At 39.1% G+C, this 14,842-nt stretch overlaps 1 protein-coding gene across 4 annotated transcripts in view; it reads left to right on the forward strand.

Annotated features, from left to right (window-relative positions):
* LOC131690264 (SLIT-ROBO Rho GTPase-activating protein 1-like) overlaps nucleotides 1-14,842 on the forward strand; it is a 417,012-nt gene that overhangs the window by 365,021 nt on the left and 37,149 nt on the right. For all 4 annotated transcript variants that reach the window (XM_058975895.1, XM_058975896.1, XM_058975898.1 and 1 more), the window contains exons 3-4: nucleotides 7,983-8,166; nucleotides 8,230-8,395. In XM_058975895.1, the coding sequence (XP_058831878.1) occupies nucleotides 7,983-8,166; nucleotides 8,230-8,395 (350 nt within the window). The remainder of the gene's footprint in view (nucleotides 1-7,982; nucleotides 8,167-8,229; nucleotides 8,396-14,842) is intronic.

Here is a 14,842-nt window from a genome sequence, read left to right on the forward strand (position 1 = left end):
TGTCGGCACTCTTTTCGATCATAAAAACGTCACGAAGTGGTTTAATTTTCACTCGCCACCAGCAGCGTTTATCATGCGGGCACTTTGCCAACATGACCACAGGACCTTACATAACCTTTAGATTACCCCCTGATATCATGGGAAACGATTCACTCTGTGTGCGAAAGGTTGACGTACGCTCCCGTGTAACTTTTAGCGGACAGAAGCTGGCTGATGATGACAGCCCCCATAACTGTTATGGTTGGCTTTGTTTATATGATGATACGATAGCGCCTATAAACAATGCCTGACCGAGGAGTTCCCGCAACCCTCGGCACTGCTCCGTTGCCTGCGTATGTTGGTTCATGAATCGAATTTAATTATGAACTGCTTTTTTGAAAGTCGTGTCGCTCTTCGGCTTGTTTGGTATATGACTGTTGACACCTGCCTACCTCCTGCGTTGTGAAAAAAAGTACAAAGATTGCGTGTCGACGGTGTCCATGGTTGGTGGCGGCAACCAGTACGATCTTTTGTTTCCCTTTGCAAGGGTACGTCGCACGCCAGAGGCCACATTATTAATGAACATGTGAAGGCGTGACCTAGCTTTCTAGGCGTAGATGTAACTAATTATTTTAATTACTATCTCATGATTCGCTATCGTGGGGTGTCCGTGCAATGGTCCTACTACGGGAGGCCACACACAAAAGCTGGTCGGTTCTATTCGATTGCGTTCTTGTGCGTGGATTACGCTGAACAGTTGGCAGTTTTTGGAAGATTTATTTGCGCGGTAAGTTTCCACATACGACAAAGAATGGCTGATTGTCGAAGAAGTTTTGTACAGTAACATCTTGATTTAGCATGATATATCTAAATCGGGATATATTCGAAACGAAAAACTTCAATTTTTACCATTCGGTTTTTAACGTGTGGATTTGGATTTCTAAATTATCCATCTTGCTTTTATCTTTGGATCTATGGATGTGTATACCTTTGGAGCTCGATATTTGTGTATCATTTTATAGTTTATTCTTGGAATTATTATATCTGATCCAATCTTTAGATTTTTAGATCTTTGATGATTTTATTTCTGCAACTTATGTGCATTAACTGTGCACCTACGTCCCACCTCACTGTTTCACTTATTGGTATGTATAGTGCATTATGGTTATACCAATCCCGATTTCCCATGAGGCTTCATAGCAATGTAGCGCAGGGATATATTGCTCATATACACATTCATATTTACATACATTCACTCATAAATACAATTTGGAGCATATATGTCTCAATGAGCGTGAAATGTTGTATCCTCTAGTTCGTTTAATTCTATGCAACTTTATCCTGGCATCGCGTTTGAGTGTGACGGTGGCAGACCTGAAAAAATTAGCATTAAATCCGTTTCTGCCTTCTTTGTGATCTCCTTTTCGTCTCCTAGGTCAGAAGCAGATCAATCTACTAATAAATTAAGTGAAAAATGCTAGCAGTCGTGCCCCTGTGTTCTTTCTCCTTCGTCTTATAACAGAATTCCCTGTTCTAGTATGTATTGGGAGTTGTGAAGAATTGGATTAAGTAAACGTTTAAAACCTAACCATTCTGCTGTTCCTCGTTTTCAGCTATCCAAGAGCGGCATTTCTGCGTTCCATATGGATACTTTTGGATGAAAACAAATTCTCTTAACTTCTATCAACAAGGATGTTTTCGGAATAGGGATGATAAGTAAATGACTGAAATCGATGTCTGACGCCATTTTGACACTTCCGGTTCGATTTCCGGTTTATAAATATGCTCTATGACCATTCCAATAGCTTTCGAATGACCATCACGAGTAGACGATGGAAAATGAATCAATGATGGCGACTCTCGACTAAGTTAAATTCTTCATAATCCTATCTATTTGTTTATTTTTGAAATATAGATGATTAGTAGATGGCAGAAATCGTCGAACTTTTAAAATTCCACTTGGCGAATTCCAAAAAGAGTACTCTTTTACCACACCAATGTGGGTATTATCGGAATGAAGATCATTTTTAGTTAAGGAATCATACAAAGTTGAGGCTCGAAAAATCGAAAAAAATCATTACATATTCTTAAAGTACATATTTTTAAAATTATCTGCGCGAAATTTCATCCAGATCGGAGCACTGGATTTCAAACTACAGCCGTTCAGAACGCACTGGTTCCTTCCACGAATGAAGTTAACACAAAACTTTGAACGCGATTATCTCGGAATGGAGTTTCTTGAAAAAGACCGTTACCGAACGTGATATCTCAAAAACTACTCAACCGATTTTCATAAATTGTGTTTTAATTTGTTCGTATTTACATTCTCGTGTACTTAAATGGTTCATTTTTCATCTAAAAATTTTCGATCCCTTGTAATGATTTTTTGTGTAAAATTTTGAACACCTAAAACATCGATTATATTGTCAACACAGTTTTTTTTATCGCAATAATTTTTTTGGGGCTCTGAACCGTTAAAGTACACCACCATTTTTCTTGAAAAATTTCCTAACTTTTTTGATTCAAGTTGAGCGGGTAATCTGGAAAACTGTTCACCACAAGCCTATGCGAAAAAAAATCGCCAAAAAGGGCAAATTTTTTATTTTCTTCGATAGTACAACTAACAAATTGCTTTTTGATTTTTTAAACAAAATTCGAATAGAACCCTTTAATAAAATCACAAACTTAGCACACTTTTCCCCCTCAGCTTTGTATATAACCCCTTAAGCAAAATTATCCATAACCCTAACAATATGGGTCTTTCCAGAATTGGTGTGATGGGTAGATGATTTGAACCGAAATCTTTTGTCAAAATGGCGATATCGAAGTGAAAAAAATACATGTAATTCCCACAAGCTTTGTATTTTCAGAAGACAATTGAAAAGTTGATAACGGAAAACGATGCCTGACACTATTTTAAAATCCAAGCTGGCAACATCTGATTGAGATGTCAGATTAGGATCTTTCGAAATGGGGTGGACGCGCAGATGATGGAAATAGGCATCTGAAACTATTTCAATAAACATTCAATAATCAAACGACTTCCGGTATTTTCGAAGTTGGGTAGTAGATGGAATGAATAGCAGATGAGCATGAGCACTGTGACCGTACGATTCCTAGTTGCTAATTCGTGATTGATCAGAACAAGCGAAATTGCACAGAGAATCAATTCTATACTTTGAAATGCCAATATCGGCGCCGGCCGCGTCCTTACAGTCATCAAGGACGGGAAGGAATATTAGTGTAACGAACATTGTTATGGAGACTGTATATACCTCTGCATCTTCACGTTTGCTACGGAAACGAGTTTTTGTTAATAGGATGGGGTAAAGAGTTACACAAATCTAGATTCATCTTGATAAGTGATGCGATCTATGCAACTGTCAGAAATGTTATCATGTGTTTATTGCTGTGGGCAGTCGGTTGTCGAGATTTTACGATAGATTTATCGTTTGTTGAATTAATTTGGAAATGCTCGGTTTGTAAAAAGCTGCTTAACCAAAGAAACAAGCTCCGGGAATCCGACAGTTGGGTATATTGCCTATGTTCAATTGAATCAAACGCCATATGAACGATTTTATAATCCCTTCCCCTCCCCCCAGATAAGAGTTCGTAAGAATTTGGCGAACTCCCCCTCCCTCTATATAAGATCTTATCATGGTCATCGTATTAAAAAATCGAATTGTTAATTCATCAAATAATAAGATAGCGAAAACGATATGTATAGAATTATTACAAGAAAACTCATGACAAAATTTAACTGTAATCATCTACAGAATTTCAATTGCATGCCAATCTCGCCCAGTAGAAAGAATAACCGTTGTCAGATATTCAGTAACTCCGATTTGGTCCACATCATCTGCTTTGCTGTATTCCACTTTTTTTGTTGGAGACGAACCACTGCGACCAGTATTTAGATCTATGTGCTATATTCCACTTCCTTTGATTCTATTTTCTTGTGATGTAGAATTTAAAAGAGTTTATACCTCTTCTGGCATGAATTTATTCTGAGTTCCAGCTGTGACGCTTATCGTACGCATAGCTCTGAGTTAACCATCTTCGAATTTTCTTGAATGAAAATACAGTTCACACTCTGGAAATATTCGACATTCAAGATCTTTGACAATTGCATGTTAGAACATTTTACAGATACCTTGCGGGTTTGAATCGAACGTTTGAAAAGGACAAAGTCGGTCTAACAACACGAAGGGTATCAACACTTCTTAACTTGTAAGGCATATTGTGACTCCAGTTCCCGAACAGAACAATGTACAACCAAGAGCCAAAAAATTACTGATATACAAGGATTATATGGTACAAATGAAAATAGTTCCCTTTTCTTATTAAAAAGAATATTTTCCTTATGGATTTAATTTTTTAAACTTGTTTTATGATATTACGTAAGAAAGGACAAACCCTCCCTACCCCTCAGATTATTTTCTTTTTAGTTAAGATACATTGTGATCAATTTAGTACTTAACTTGGCGACCTTTATTATCCACTGCCATGGTCGAATAATATACAATGTGGGTTTATGGCCCAATTCTTTCTGGAGGCACCCTTCTTTTAATGATATATTTTAAATTAGATCCATGCTAACACTCACTAACACATATTGCTTTTTCTCTCATATACACTCACAATCTCTCATTCCAACCGTACAAACTTGTCCTTCGCGATAACATAAACCTGGTCACAAATGCGAACGCCCGCGATCTCGCCAACATTCCACCATCCCGGTAATTAAGATGCAAATGTTATCTAAAAAATTACTAATGCGGTCTCAAGCATCAACCCACCGCTCGCGTAATCATGAATCGGTGACGTCCGGAAGTCTACCCTTTATCCTAGCAGCCCAAATTCATGCCTTCAGTTGGACCAATAGAAGTAAAAACTAGACAAAACCTCCACGCGCGATCATTGAAGAACACGCGAAAATGCGAATGGCACAACGCTTATAAAAATAATGTATCCACGCGAAGCTACATACACACTAGCACACGCGACAAAAACGTCCACATACAAACGCTCGAGTCCTTCGCGATCATCCACGCACAACTAAACCCACGATCTCGCAAACAGGATAACACCCCGGTGACCAAGTGAACGGTTTAGCTCTTATAAATTCACAAATGCGGCCTCAAGAGTGACCCTCCCAGTGCCTGAGCTCGTGCGATCATGAATCGGTTACGTCCGGAAACCCATATTCTCGGCCCTAGTAGCATAAGTCCAATGCCTTTAGGTGGACCAGTCAAAAAGATGATACTCATATCCACTAAACCACACGTTCCATAACGACGTAAAAATTAATGCCGGTTGTCACGGTAAAGATAGATACGTCTACCTTTATCAAGGACACATGATAGTGAACTCGGGTGATTCGTAATTATTCTGCCTAAGCTCGACCCTCATTATCAGAAGGCAAAAATTAAGCCCGCACGATATTAAGCCTGTTCTAATGACCCTGCCACTTCTAGTTTTCCGATCTGTTTACTTCACATCCTTGCTCTCACTTGAGTACTATGGCTCTAAGTTTCATAACTTTCCCTACCCAGTAATCTCTAGCTAATTGAATGTCGTTAAAACGTAAAAAAGTAAAAATTAAGTTTATGCACACGAAATCACATACACGCAACAAACAAACATACAAATGCTTGAGCCCTTCGCGATCATCGACACAACCTACTCCCGCGCTCTCGCAGACATGATAACATACCGGTGATAATATGAACGTTTCAGCACTTATAAACATACAAACGCGGTCTCAAGCGTGACCCTACAGTCTCCCGCACTCACGCTATCATGAATCGGTCACCTCCGGATGTCTCTATCCTCGATCCCAGAAGTCCAGGTCCATGCCTTCAATTGAATTTATTAAAAAAAAAAAGCTCTCATATCCACTGGAAAACACGTTCCATGGCGACATGACCGGGAATTCTAGTGATATGGAGTAATTCACTCCCTGTCAGAATGTGATCCGTACACCGAAAAATAAACGAATGACAAACATACAAAATCTAATTTTATTCACGCGAAGTCACATACACGCGACAAACACGTCAATATACGAAGGCTTGAGCTCTTCGCGATCATCTACGCACAACTAAGTTCGCGATCGCGCAAACTTTATAACACTCCGGTAACAATGTGAACGTTTTAGTGCTTACGAAGTTACAAACGCGGTCTCAAACGCGAACCCGCAAACGCGCGCAATCATGAATCGGTCACGTCCGGAAATATTTACTCTTCATTTTAGCAACTTAGGTCCATACATTCAGTTGGACCAATAAAAAAATAAAGCTCATATTCACTAGACCACACGTTCAACGGCGACATGATTGGGAACTCTAGTGTTATGGAAGAACCAACTTCCTTCTAGAATCTGAACCGCACACGAACAATTAAATATCAGATTCACGGTCCGCGCGCGACCATTCTAGAACAAACGCGAATATGCGAAAGGTTATGAAATCGAATTTATACACGCGAAGTTACACGTTAGCACACGCGACATCCAAACGCACACGCGATCGAACAAGTTAACGTACAAATGCTCGAGCCCTTCGCGATGATACAACCGATCGCGAGTCCCAACGCCCGCACATACCTGAACCGTACAATGAATATCACATTCAGAATCACGGACCGCTACAATTGGCTTAAAGCAGTGTTTTGTTGGGCGCCATTGCCTGTCTCGTCTGCAAATTGTAGTATGTGATTCTGACGGGGAGCCCTTCCGAGAACCTAGTTACCATTTTTTTCTATAACCATTTTTTTCTATAACGATGTATTAAAAATTCTTCTTATGTAAACCGTAAATGTTTTATCTATATTCAGAACTGCAGTATTGTTAACTATCTATAATGTCCTTATACTTATCTAGCGCTTATTTGTCATAACCAGTACAAAAAACTCAACCATATTCGGCAGCCGGCTGTCTAGATCAATTGATACATGAAAACGCGATTGGCACACTTACTAACAAATCTTCCCTTCCCGTGATACATGGGGAGACTCATAGGATTCCTCGACCACTGGCAGGTGGAATATGTATCGGACTAATATTTCTTCGTTTCCCAGAAGATCTGCATTCAGACGTGATAAGCGTCGGTATTGATCAGCATGCAGGATGTGCAATGTGGCTCATCGTGTTATTCCCAAGCTTGATAACGAAAATTAATTAAAATATCGAATAAAAATATAAACAAAAGGTAATTCACAATAAAAATTAAAATATTCGGGTTATTGTTAGAATACTACTAATTGATTTTCTTGAAAATTTTACCAACGGTTTGCAGCCAATAATTGTATAATACTGTTTTCCTTGCCGACCCTGCTGGTAAAGACCAACAATCATGTATGTTCATATAAATATTCTAATTATGTACAAATCACTCTATATGCATCAATTACCATAGCATGTCAGTGGGAACTGATGATTCACGATCCGGACCGGAAGCCGGTATGTGGCGTCACGCAGTAGAAGACGAACCCACTACCATTGTTGGTTCCAAGTCAATCTTTCACTTCAACGTCAATTGAAAACATCCGCTTGGCTTCTCAGTGCAATCAATGGGGGAAAGAGAAGAAACTCGCCAATCAGGTGAATGAAATGCATCTAAGTTTATGTAAATTAATACCTTTCCGATATTTAATACTGTTGCTCTTCTCGTCCAACGTAATACACACGCCGAGTTCGACTTGTGGCGAGTCCCGCCATAGACAATGGTACCGTTCCGTTTGGCTGAAGGCGAAGTAATTTGAGCTTGATTATGTGCTGGGAAAATTGCCTTATTTGTGAGGACGATATACATTTTTTTCTTCTTCCACTTTTGTCAACCACAACTTGAGACTGAGTGTGCCGTCGTCGTTATCGAATTAGGTTGCAGATTGCATACAAGATTTCCTCTCAATGCGTACATTTTCAACATTGTTACTGTCACCCGAGATTGGATCACCTCATTAAAATACGCGTATTTTGTTTCTTCCCCTATATCTAATAGACATCCGACAACAGCTCAACGAGCAGCTCAAGTTTCTCGATGTACGCATGGAATCGCAGATATCGCTGATCCAGGAATTGCAAGACTTCTTCCGGCGGCGCGGTGAGGTGGAGCTGGATTACAGCAAGAGTCTGGACAAACTGGCCAAAAGCTTGCAATTACGACACAAGGAACAGCGACAGAAGTGAGTGTATCCTTCCTCTCCGGTGAGTGAAACCAATTCTAATTTTACCGCCACTCCTTTCAGACGCGAACAGTGGCCCATGTTTTCGTCGTACTCGTGCTGGCAGCAGCTGGTTAACCAGACCAAGTCCCTGTCCAGGGACCACGCGGCACTATCGGAGATCTACTCGGTGCATCTCGTAGCCCGGTTGCAGTCCGTCTGGGATGATGTGCAGCGAATATACAGAAAGGTGAGTGTGGTTAGGACGAGGGTAGATTGCTGTATAGAGGGGACCCGTGGCAAACGATGGGGCCGATTGGCGGTCAATTTGCGGTTTGCTTCATTAATAATACGTATCGTCAAAGGGCCATGATGGCCATGATTGATGAAGGTTACCGGGCTTGGCTGGTGCATCAGAGGTGTAGCTAGGGAATGGTAGGCGAGTGACGGTTGAGATAAGTTTTATTGATGTTGTAACTAATGGAGCTCAAATGCTGTAGGTTGATGTTTATGATGTTATACATAATTAAGTAGGTTTATGTTGATGTTCACTAAAGAGATTACGCCAGCGCTCTTGTTGAGGGAGGGTAGCAAAATTGCGCCCAACGAGGTCTCATTTGAATATGAGATATCTACCATTTTGATTACAGTTTTATGTTTTTAAATGGAATTAATTCATCAATGCCAAGCCTACTTTTAATTTTATTATTCATTTCCCTTCAATGCATCAATTGATATGTGAATTATACCTTACGAATTCGATTTTTTTAAAAAATCCCTCTTAGATATACGGGGTGTTTGGCTCATTAAGATTCTTGACTCTGTTGTAATTGCCCACTGAACAGTGCACTGCAGTGTCCTCATATTTGTCAGCCAAAGCACAGTGGCACCGGAACGAAAATTAGCAAAACACAACCTTTGGCGCTTTCGATGTGCATTTTTTAGTTGCTGTGTTCAGCGCCTTATTTTGATGATGCCTATTAGTTTTGACTTTCACTGTGTAGATGCTGCGATGCTTTTTTATTGTGCGTTCTAGTGGTTTGGTGTCTTCGGTAAAGCTTTAGAACAAGTTGTCATAGATAGTTAAGGTCTATGTCTTCAAGTAACAAAGTTATAGCGATTATTAGAACATTTCACTGAAATTCACGTTTTTGCACTATTTTATTCATATTTTTAGATTGCTTGCGTAGAACTTTACGCTTCTATCAGAACTGATAATTTGCGGCTAACGGATGTTGAATAAAAAATGAGAATTTTTTCAGCCATGTAGTTAACAAACAAATGAATTTTTTTCAACGAATTCAGTATTTTTTATCAAAACATAATATTTATTCTTCAAAAAACGTCAATGAATATTGGAGAATGGTCAGCCGTACGACGCAACTTAGTCGCTATGCTCTCACACAGTCTTCCCATGAACATCGATAAGTTTGCACCTGTGTGCAAAATTTCGTGCACGCGTTCAACCTCAAACTTGCTTTGCCTTTGTATACAAGTTCGCCTCGAACACCGAACCCAAGCGAACGATGTGCAAACTTAGGTTTAAACACCGTATACGTACACCGTGTGCGTACACAAGAAAGGCACACACAAAACAGAATAAGTCAACATTAGTGATGATGAGTGATAGAAAGAGAAAATTAGTGTCAAGAACCTGTGTGTACGAACACCGCGTACGTACATGGGGTTCGGTTGTGCAGACGAACATGTGTACGTGTTTAGGTACGCATTAGCGCGTTCGAGTTTGCACACGAAATGTGGGTTTAAGATTAGCACAGAACTTGAGCGAACATGGTGTTCGATGTTCATTTGGGAAGTCTGCTCTCACAAGAGCGATGGACGGCACTGACGTCCATCTTCCGGATTCTGGTGGTCAACTGCTTCGTATGCTTGTCTCGCCAATTACTTTTGTACACTAGGTCACTGAGGGAGCCGAAAAAATCCTCAATGGGACGGCACAGGGGCAAGTTGGTCGGGTTCCTTTCTTTTACTGCTCAAGATACTTCAGCGTCTTCTTGGCGTAATGGGAAGACGCCTTGTCCGGCCAGAAGACGTACTTCCCATCCGCTCCTTTAAGAACGGCAGAGGAATTTTCTCAAGACACTCCTCCTGGTACACTTGTTGATTGATGGCCAGACCGCTCGGTTTGAACCACGGCTTTGGAATCCCTCGTCCGATATGGTGATGTACAACATAACTTATTTTTCAAATTTATGCTTAAACTTATATTTTACTTCGAGGGGTGTGGCCGACTTGTCGCTGTAATAGTAGCTGTTATATCCTGGAATGTGAGTTTTCGAGAGCGGAAAGTAACTTTCATCGTCCAGCGAGAACGACGTCCCACCACGGTAGTTCTTCGTCATCCACCGGCATGGCGATTTCACGATCACTATCTGCTCGTCCGTGTACTCGGGGGACCGAGTATTCTTCCGACAGATGATGTCCTCCATCTTGAGGGTTCGTTGAATCAAGGTATGGGAGCAGTGATATTTTTGGCCGGCGTCACGAAAACTCGTTCCGTCCTTGTTGTCGAGCAACTTTTTCAAAGCTTCCTTCTTCTTCGTCATTATCTTCGCCGAACGGCTGCTACCGGCCTTCCGCTGCACGTTAAGGGATGTCAAGATCCGGTAAACTGTACTCACGGGCAAGTTTTCGTCTCAGTTCGGTTTCTCATCTTGCTCAGTTCAGGAGCTGAAAATCGCTCCGCTGCTGTAAAAGGTCAAGTGATCAAATTTGCCCATGCTCCGCCGCTTTGTCTATTTGCAAAAGCAAAAATTGATTCCTTCTACCTAGTGTGTGAAACGTGAACAAACAATGAGTGACAATGCAAAGCAAGAGTATGTCCCGTTGCGGATAAACTGTGTTGCTGTTGACTTCTCGAAATGTCCGGTAAGACCATCGATCCGTGAAGTGGAACAATTGTTGAAGGTGATAATAATGTGCATTTCCATCATTTACGTCATGCGGTACTGATTAGGTTCAAATACATTAGTTAAGCAGAATCATTCGCTTCGCAGAATAACTTGAAATACGTCGTCGAATGTAATAACATTTTATACAGCATTCCAACGCATGTTGATAATGACTATTGAAATAAAGCCACATGAATTGGCACCACGTACTAGTTCTGCCGCTATCAAACAATTCATGTCAAAATACGGAGAGGTGGATAGTGTTAAGGAAGATACTTGGAGGAATTTCTTCTCAGGACTTCGCAACGGTGTTCGTGTAGTGAGAGTGCGGCCGACAAAACCTATTCCCTCCTACTTGACTATCTCAGGGAGATCACCTCAAGGTATTGCATATTCTCAACGAACACTAGTCACGTACCCAAGGCAGATTCCTACGTACCAATAATGCGATCAGCCGCAACACCACGGAAAACCTTGCACAGAGGCTGCTAAGGAAATTCCCGCTGCTACGACCAAAGCCGGTATGCAGTCGTCGTATGCTAAACCACAACCGGTTGGTGAACCAACGACTGCGGACCAGGCAGTAACAAACACCAGCTCAACAACGATCGGGCCCAGTAGCGCTAAACCAACTGCCATTACCAACATCGAAGTAAAAACGATTACACCAAATGTTTAATAAAATATTAAACACCGATGAAGAAGGATTTACAACAGCGACCCGGAAGTACAAGAAACAAACAAGAACATCCGACCATGAGCATCATGAATGCAGTACCGATGACGACATGGACGTGAACGAAAACGCGAGAGAATACGGACCGATTGACCCCCAAGGTACGGCAGACAACGCACCTAATGTCTCACCACCTAAGAGAGGATCTCATCACGCAGCAGCAAGCCAGTTGAAAGTTTATTTTAATTTCAACATATTGTAAATTTTTTAAAAGACCCACGGCTCAGTTATACCAACGACTATATACTGATTATACTTTATTGAGCCGCGTCAAATAAACAAAAAAAAAGTTTGCGTCTCGAAGGGAATCTACCGTAAACTTTTTTCCACGATAACCATGCGTTTCGTAAAACCGTACAACACGCTCGCGGAGTGCTTTCTGTTTCGACGCCATCTTCGATTTAACTGACAGCACCATGTCACCCATTTCTAGGGAGTCCAGATAACCATTTTCTTGGAGAGAAAAAATATTACGCTCGTTACTTTAATTACAGAAATCATTCTCATGTTTTATTGAGCACCCGTTAGAAGAATTTTCGACACATTGCACAGTGGTCCAGAATGCGAATTTAGCAGAAATTTTAACTTTTTGCTAAAATTAAATGACTTAGCCTTACAACATGTTTGGAAAAGTTATTGTACTTTTCAAGGCCCTTTTTTGTTTAAACCGATGCTAGGGTGGTTCTAAATTTAGCAATATTTAAATTGAACTTTTTAACGGTTTGAGATAGAGCTTTATTGTCTTCGATGAAGTTGTAGAGCAATACTTTTTGGACAAATTTGCTGAAGACATTATAGTTCTAGCTTGCAATATTTACTGAAAAAATATTTTATTTTTTTAAAAAGTATGTATAACTTTCTAACGAGCGAAGTTGGAGGTTCAATATATTGAGACAAATTGTTCTCCTTCAAAATATCTGAAAGTATTTCTAAAGTGATCTTAATGAAAAATCAAAACTGCAAAAGTTATACAAAGAAAATCATTTTTTAAGAAACACCCTATATTTTTTTGGTAAATTTCTTGTAAAATGAAAATGACACTACATAGAGTTTTAGTGTCTTCGACAAAGTTTTTTAAAATTTCATTTTCTTCAATTTTCTGGAAGACAGACTCTATCTCGAACCATTAAAAAGTTAATTTTCTGATTTTAAAAAATGTAGAACCATCCTACCCATTATTTAAAATAATAGAAAAGTATTGTAAAGTGCAATATTTTATCATGAAAACGAAACTACATTTTTTATATTGTTCACCGTGAAAGTAATTTAAACATATTACAAAGAGTCAATCCATGAAAAACCAAATTTTTAATATAACTTTTTCAGTTTTCATTTTTTCCAACCTATCCTTCAAATGTTTTTCAGAGTTTTTGAAGACGAACATTTTCTTCTAATGTATCAAAACTCTAGCTTTTATCGTTCAGAAGATATAAGCACTTAATATTTCAAAAATAATTTTTTTTAAATCAATTTTCGGAAATTTTAAAAAATATCATTTTCGCCATTTTTTGCTCAATTATAACTCTAATCATGACCTTATTTATAGTTCAAAAAGAATTATCCTTTAATTGCCCCAAATGAGTGATATTGTTATTGCAAACAACCCCATTTTTGGCGAAAAAGTTCTCATAACTTTTCAATGGAAATAGCTAGATATATGGTGCTATGAAACAAATTATTCGCTTTGAAACAATCTTAAAGTTGTCTGAAGAATACTTCAGTTTTAAATGAATTCAGTAAAAGTTATTGGAATAAAACTGTATGTCGAAGAAACACCCTAAGCTCCGGCTTTAAATTTGTTGTAAAATAAAAAGTATGACAGATAGAGATTACCTGTCTTCAGCAAACTTTTCCAAAATTTGTCGTTCTACAACTTTGCTGAAGGTCATTAAAAAGTTAATTTTTTGATCTTGGTAAAATTAGAACCATCATCAGTGTTGTTTTAACAAAATGAGGGGGCTCATAAACTACGAAAACGTCTCCAAAGACTTAATAAGGCTAAGTTGTTTAGTTTTAGTAAAATCTCAAAATTCCTGCTAAATTTGCATTCTGGACCACAGTGCATTGGAAGTAAAATATGAGCCAAAACATGGAAAAATGTTGGAAGTTGTGACAACCAATCGTCAACGTTGTTTAGTCTATTATATATGTCCAAACAATTGTGAAAATAAACCTGATAGATATTTCGCTATATTTGAGATCTTGTTTTGAAATTTTGACGATCAACCGTCCGGAAACTGTGTTGACTTATTATGAATTACGACTTTTCGGTTCCTGCGTTCGTAAAGCAGTTAGATAATTAACTTGTAATGTACTTGACATTGCAAGCAATTCCAATTGAATGTTTCAATACAGTTTTAAGGGCGGAGTTTCATGTAAAAGCAAAAAGTTTTACCGAAAACGATTTGATAAAAGACCAACGTGGGCTCGAGATCAAATTTCATGGGCAACATCCATCTGGAAAGTGATAATTTTGTCGAAAAGGACTAAACTAATGATTTTTTGGCTCAATTAGAATGTCAGACGCATAACTTTTTCAATAATTTTTTTATGAAATGATATAGTTATGTACAATGTTTACATTGAATAAAATAACAACTTGTTCGTGTACACTAAAATTTAACTAGGTACATTAGGATAGGTAAGCTTTTTTGTGCTTTTTTATTATCTATTACTATCTCCAATAGGACATAGAAAGATAAGTGCAAGTATTTTTGTAATCAATTTGATGATCTAATTCATAGACAATAAAACATGCAAATAAAATCGTACCCGTTCATCGTTTTGCAATGAATTTTTCTTTTCGAGAGCTGTCCTACTGGAGCAATAGAGCAAGATTCTTCGAAGGGCTTCCTGTCAGAATCACTCTACAATTTCAAGAAAAGACGGATAATGTCACCCACTAAACCACTGCTTAAGGCCAATTGCAGTAGGCCGTAATTTTGAATGTGATATTCATTGTACGGTTCAGATATGTGCGGGCATCGCGTGTATCATCGCGAAGACTCGAGCGTTTGTACGTTCACTTGTTTGATTGCATGTGCTAGTG

The sequence above is a fragment of the Topomyia yanbarensis genome, chromosome 3 (assembly GCF_030247195.1).
Source record: "Topomyia yanbarensis strain Yona2022 chromosome 3, ASM3024719v1, whole genome shotgun sequence".
NCBI lineage: Eukaryota > Metazoa > Arthropoda > Insecta > Diptera > Culicidae > Topomyia > Topomyia yanbarensis.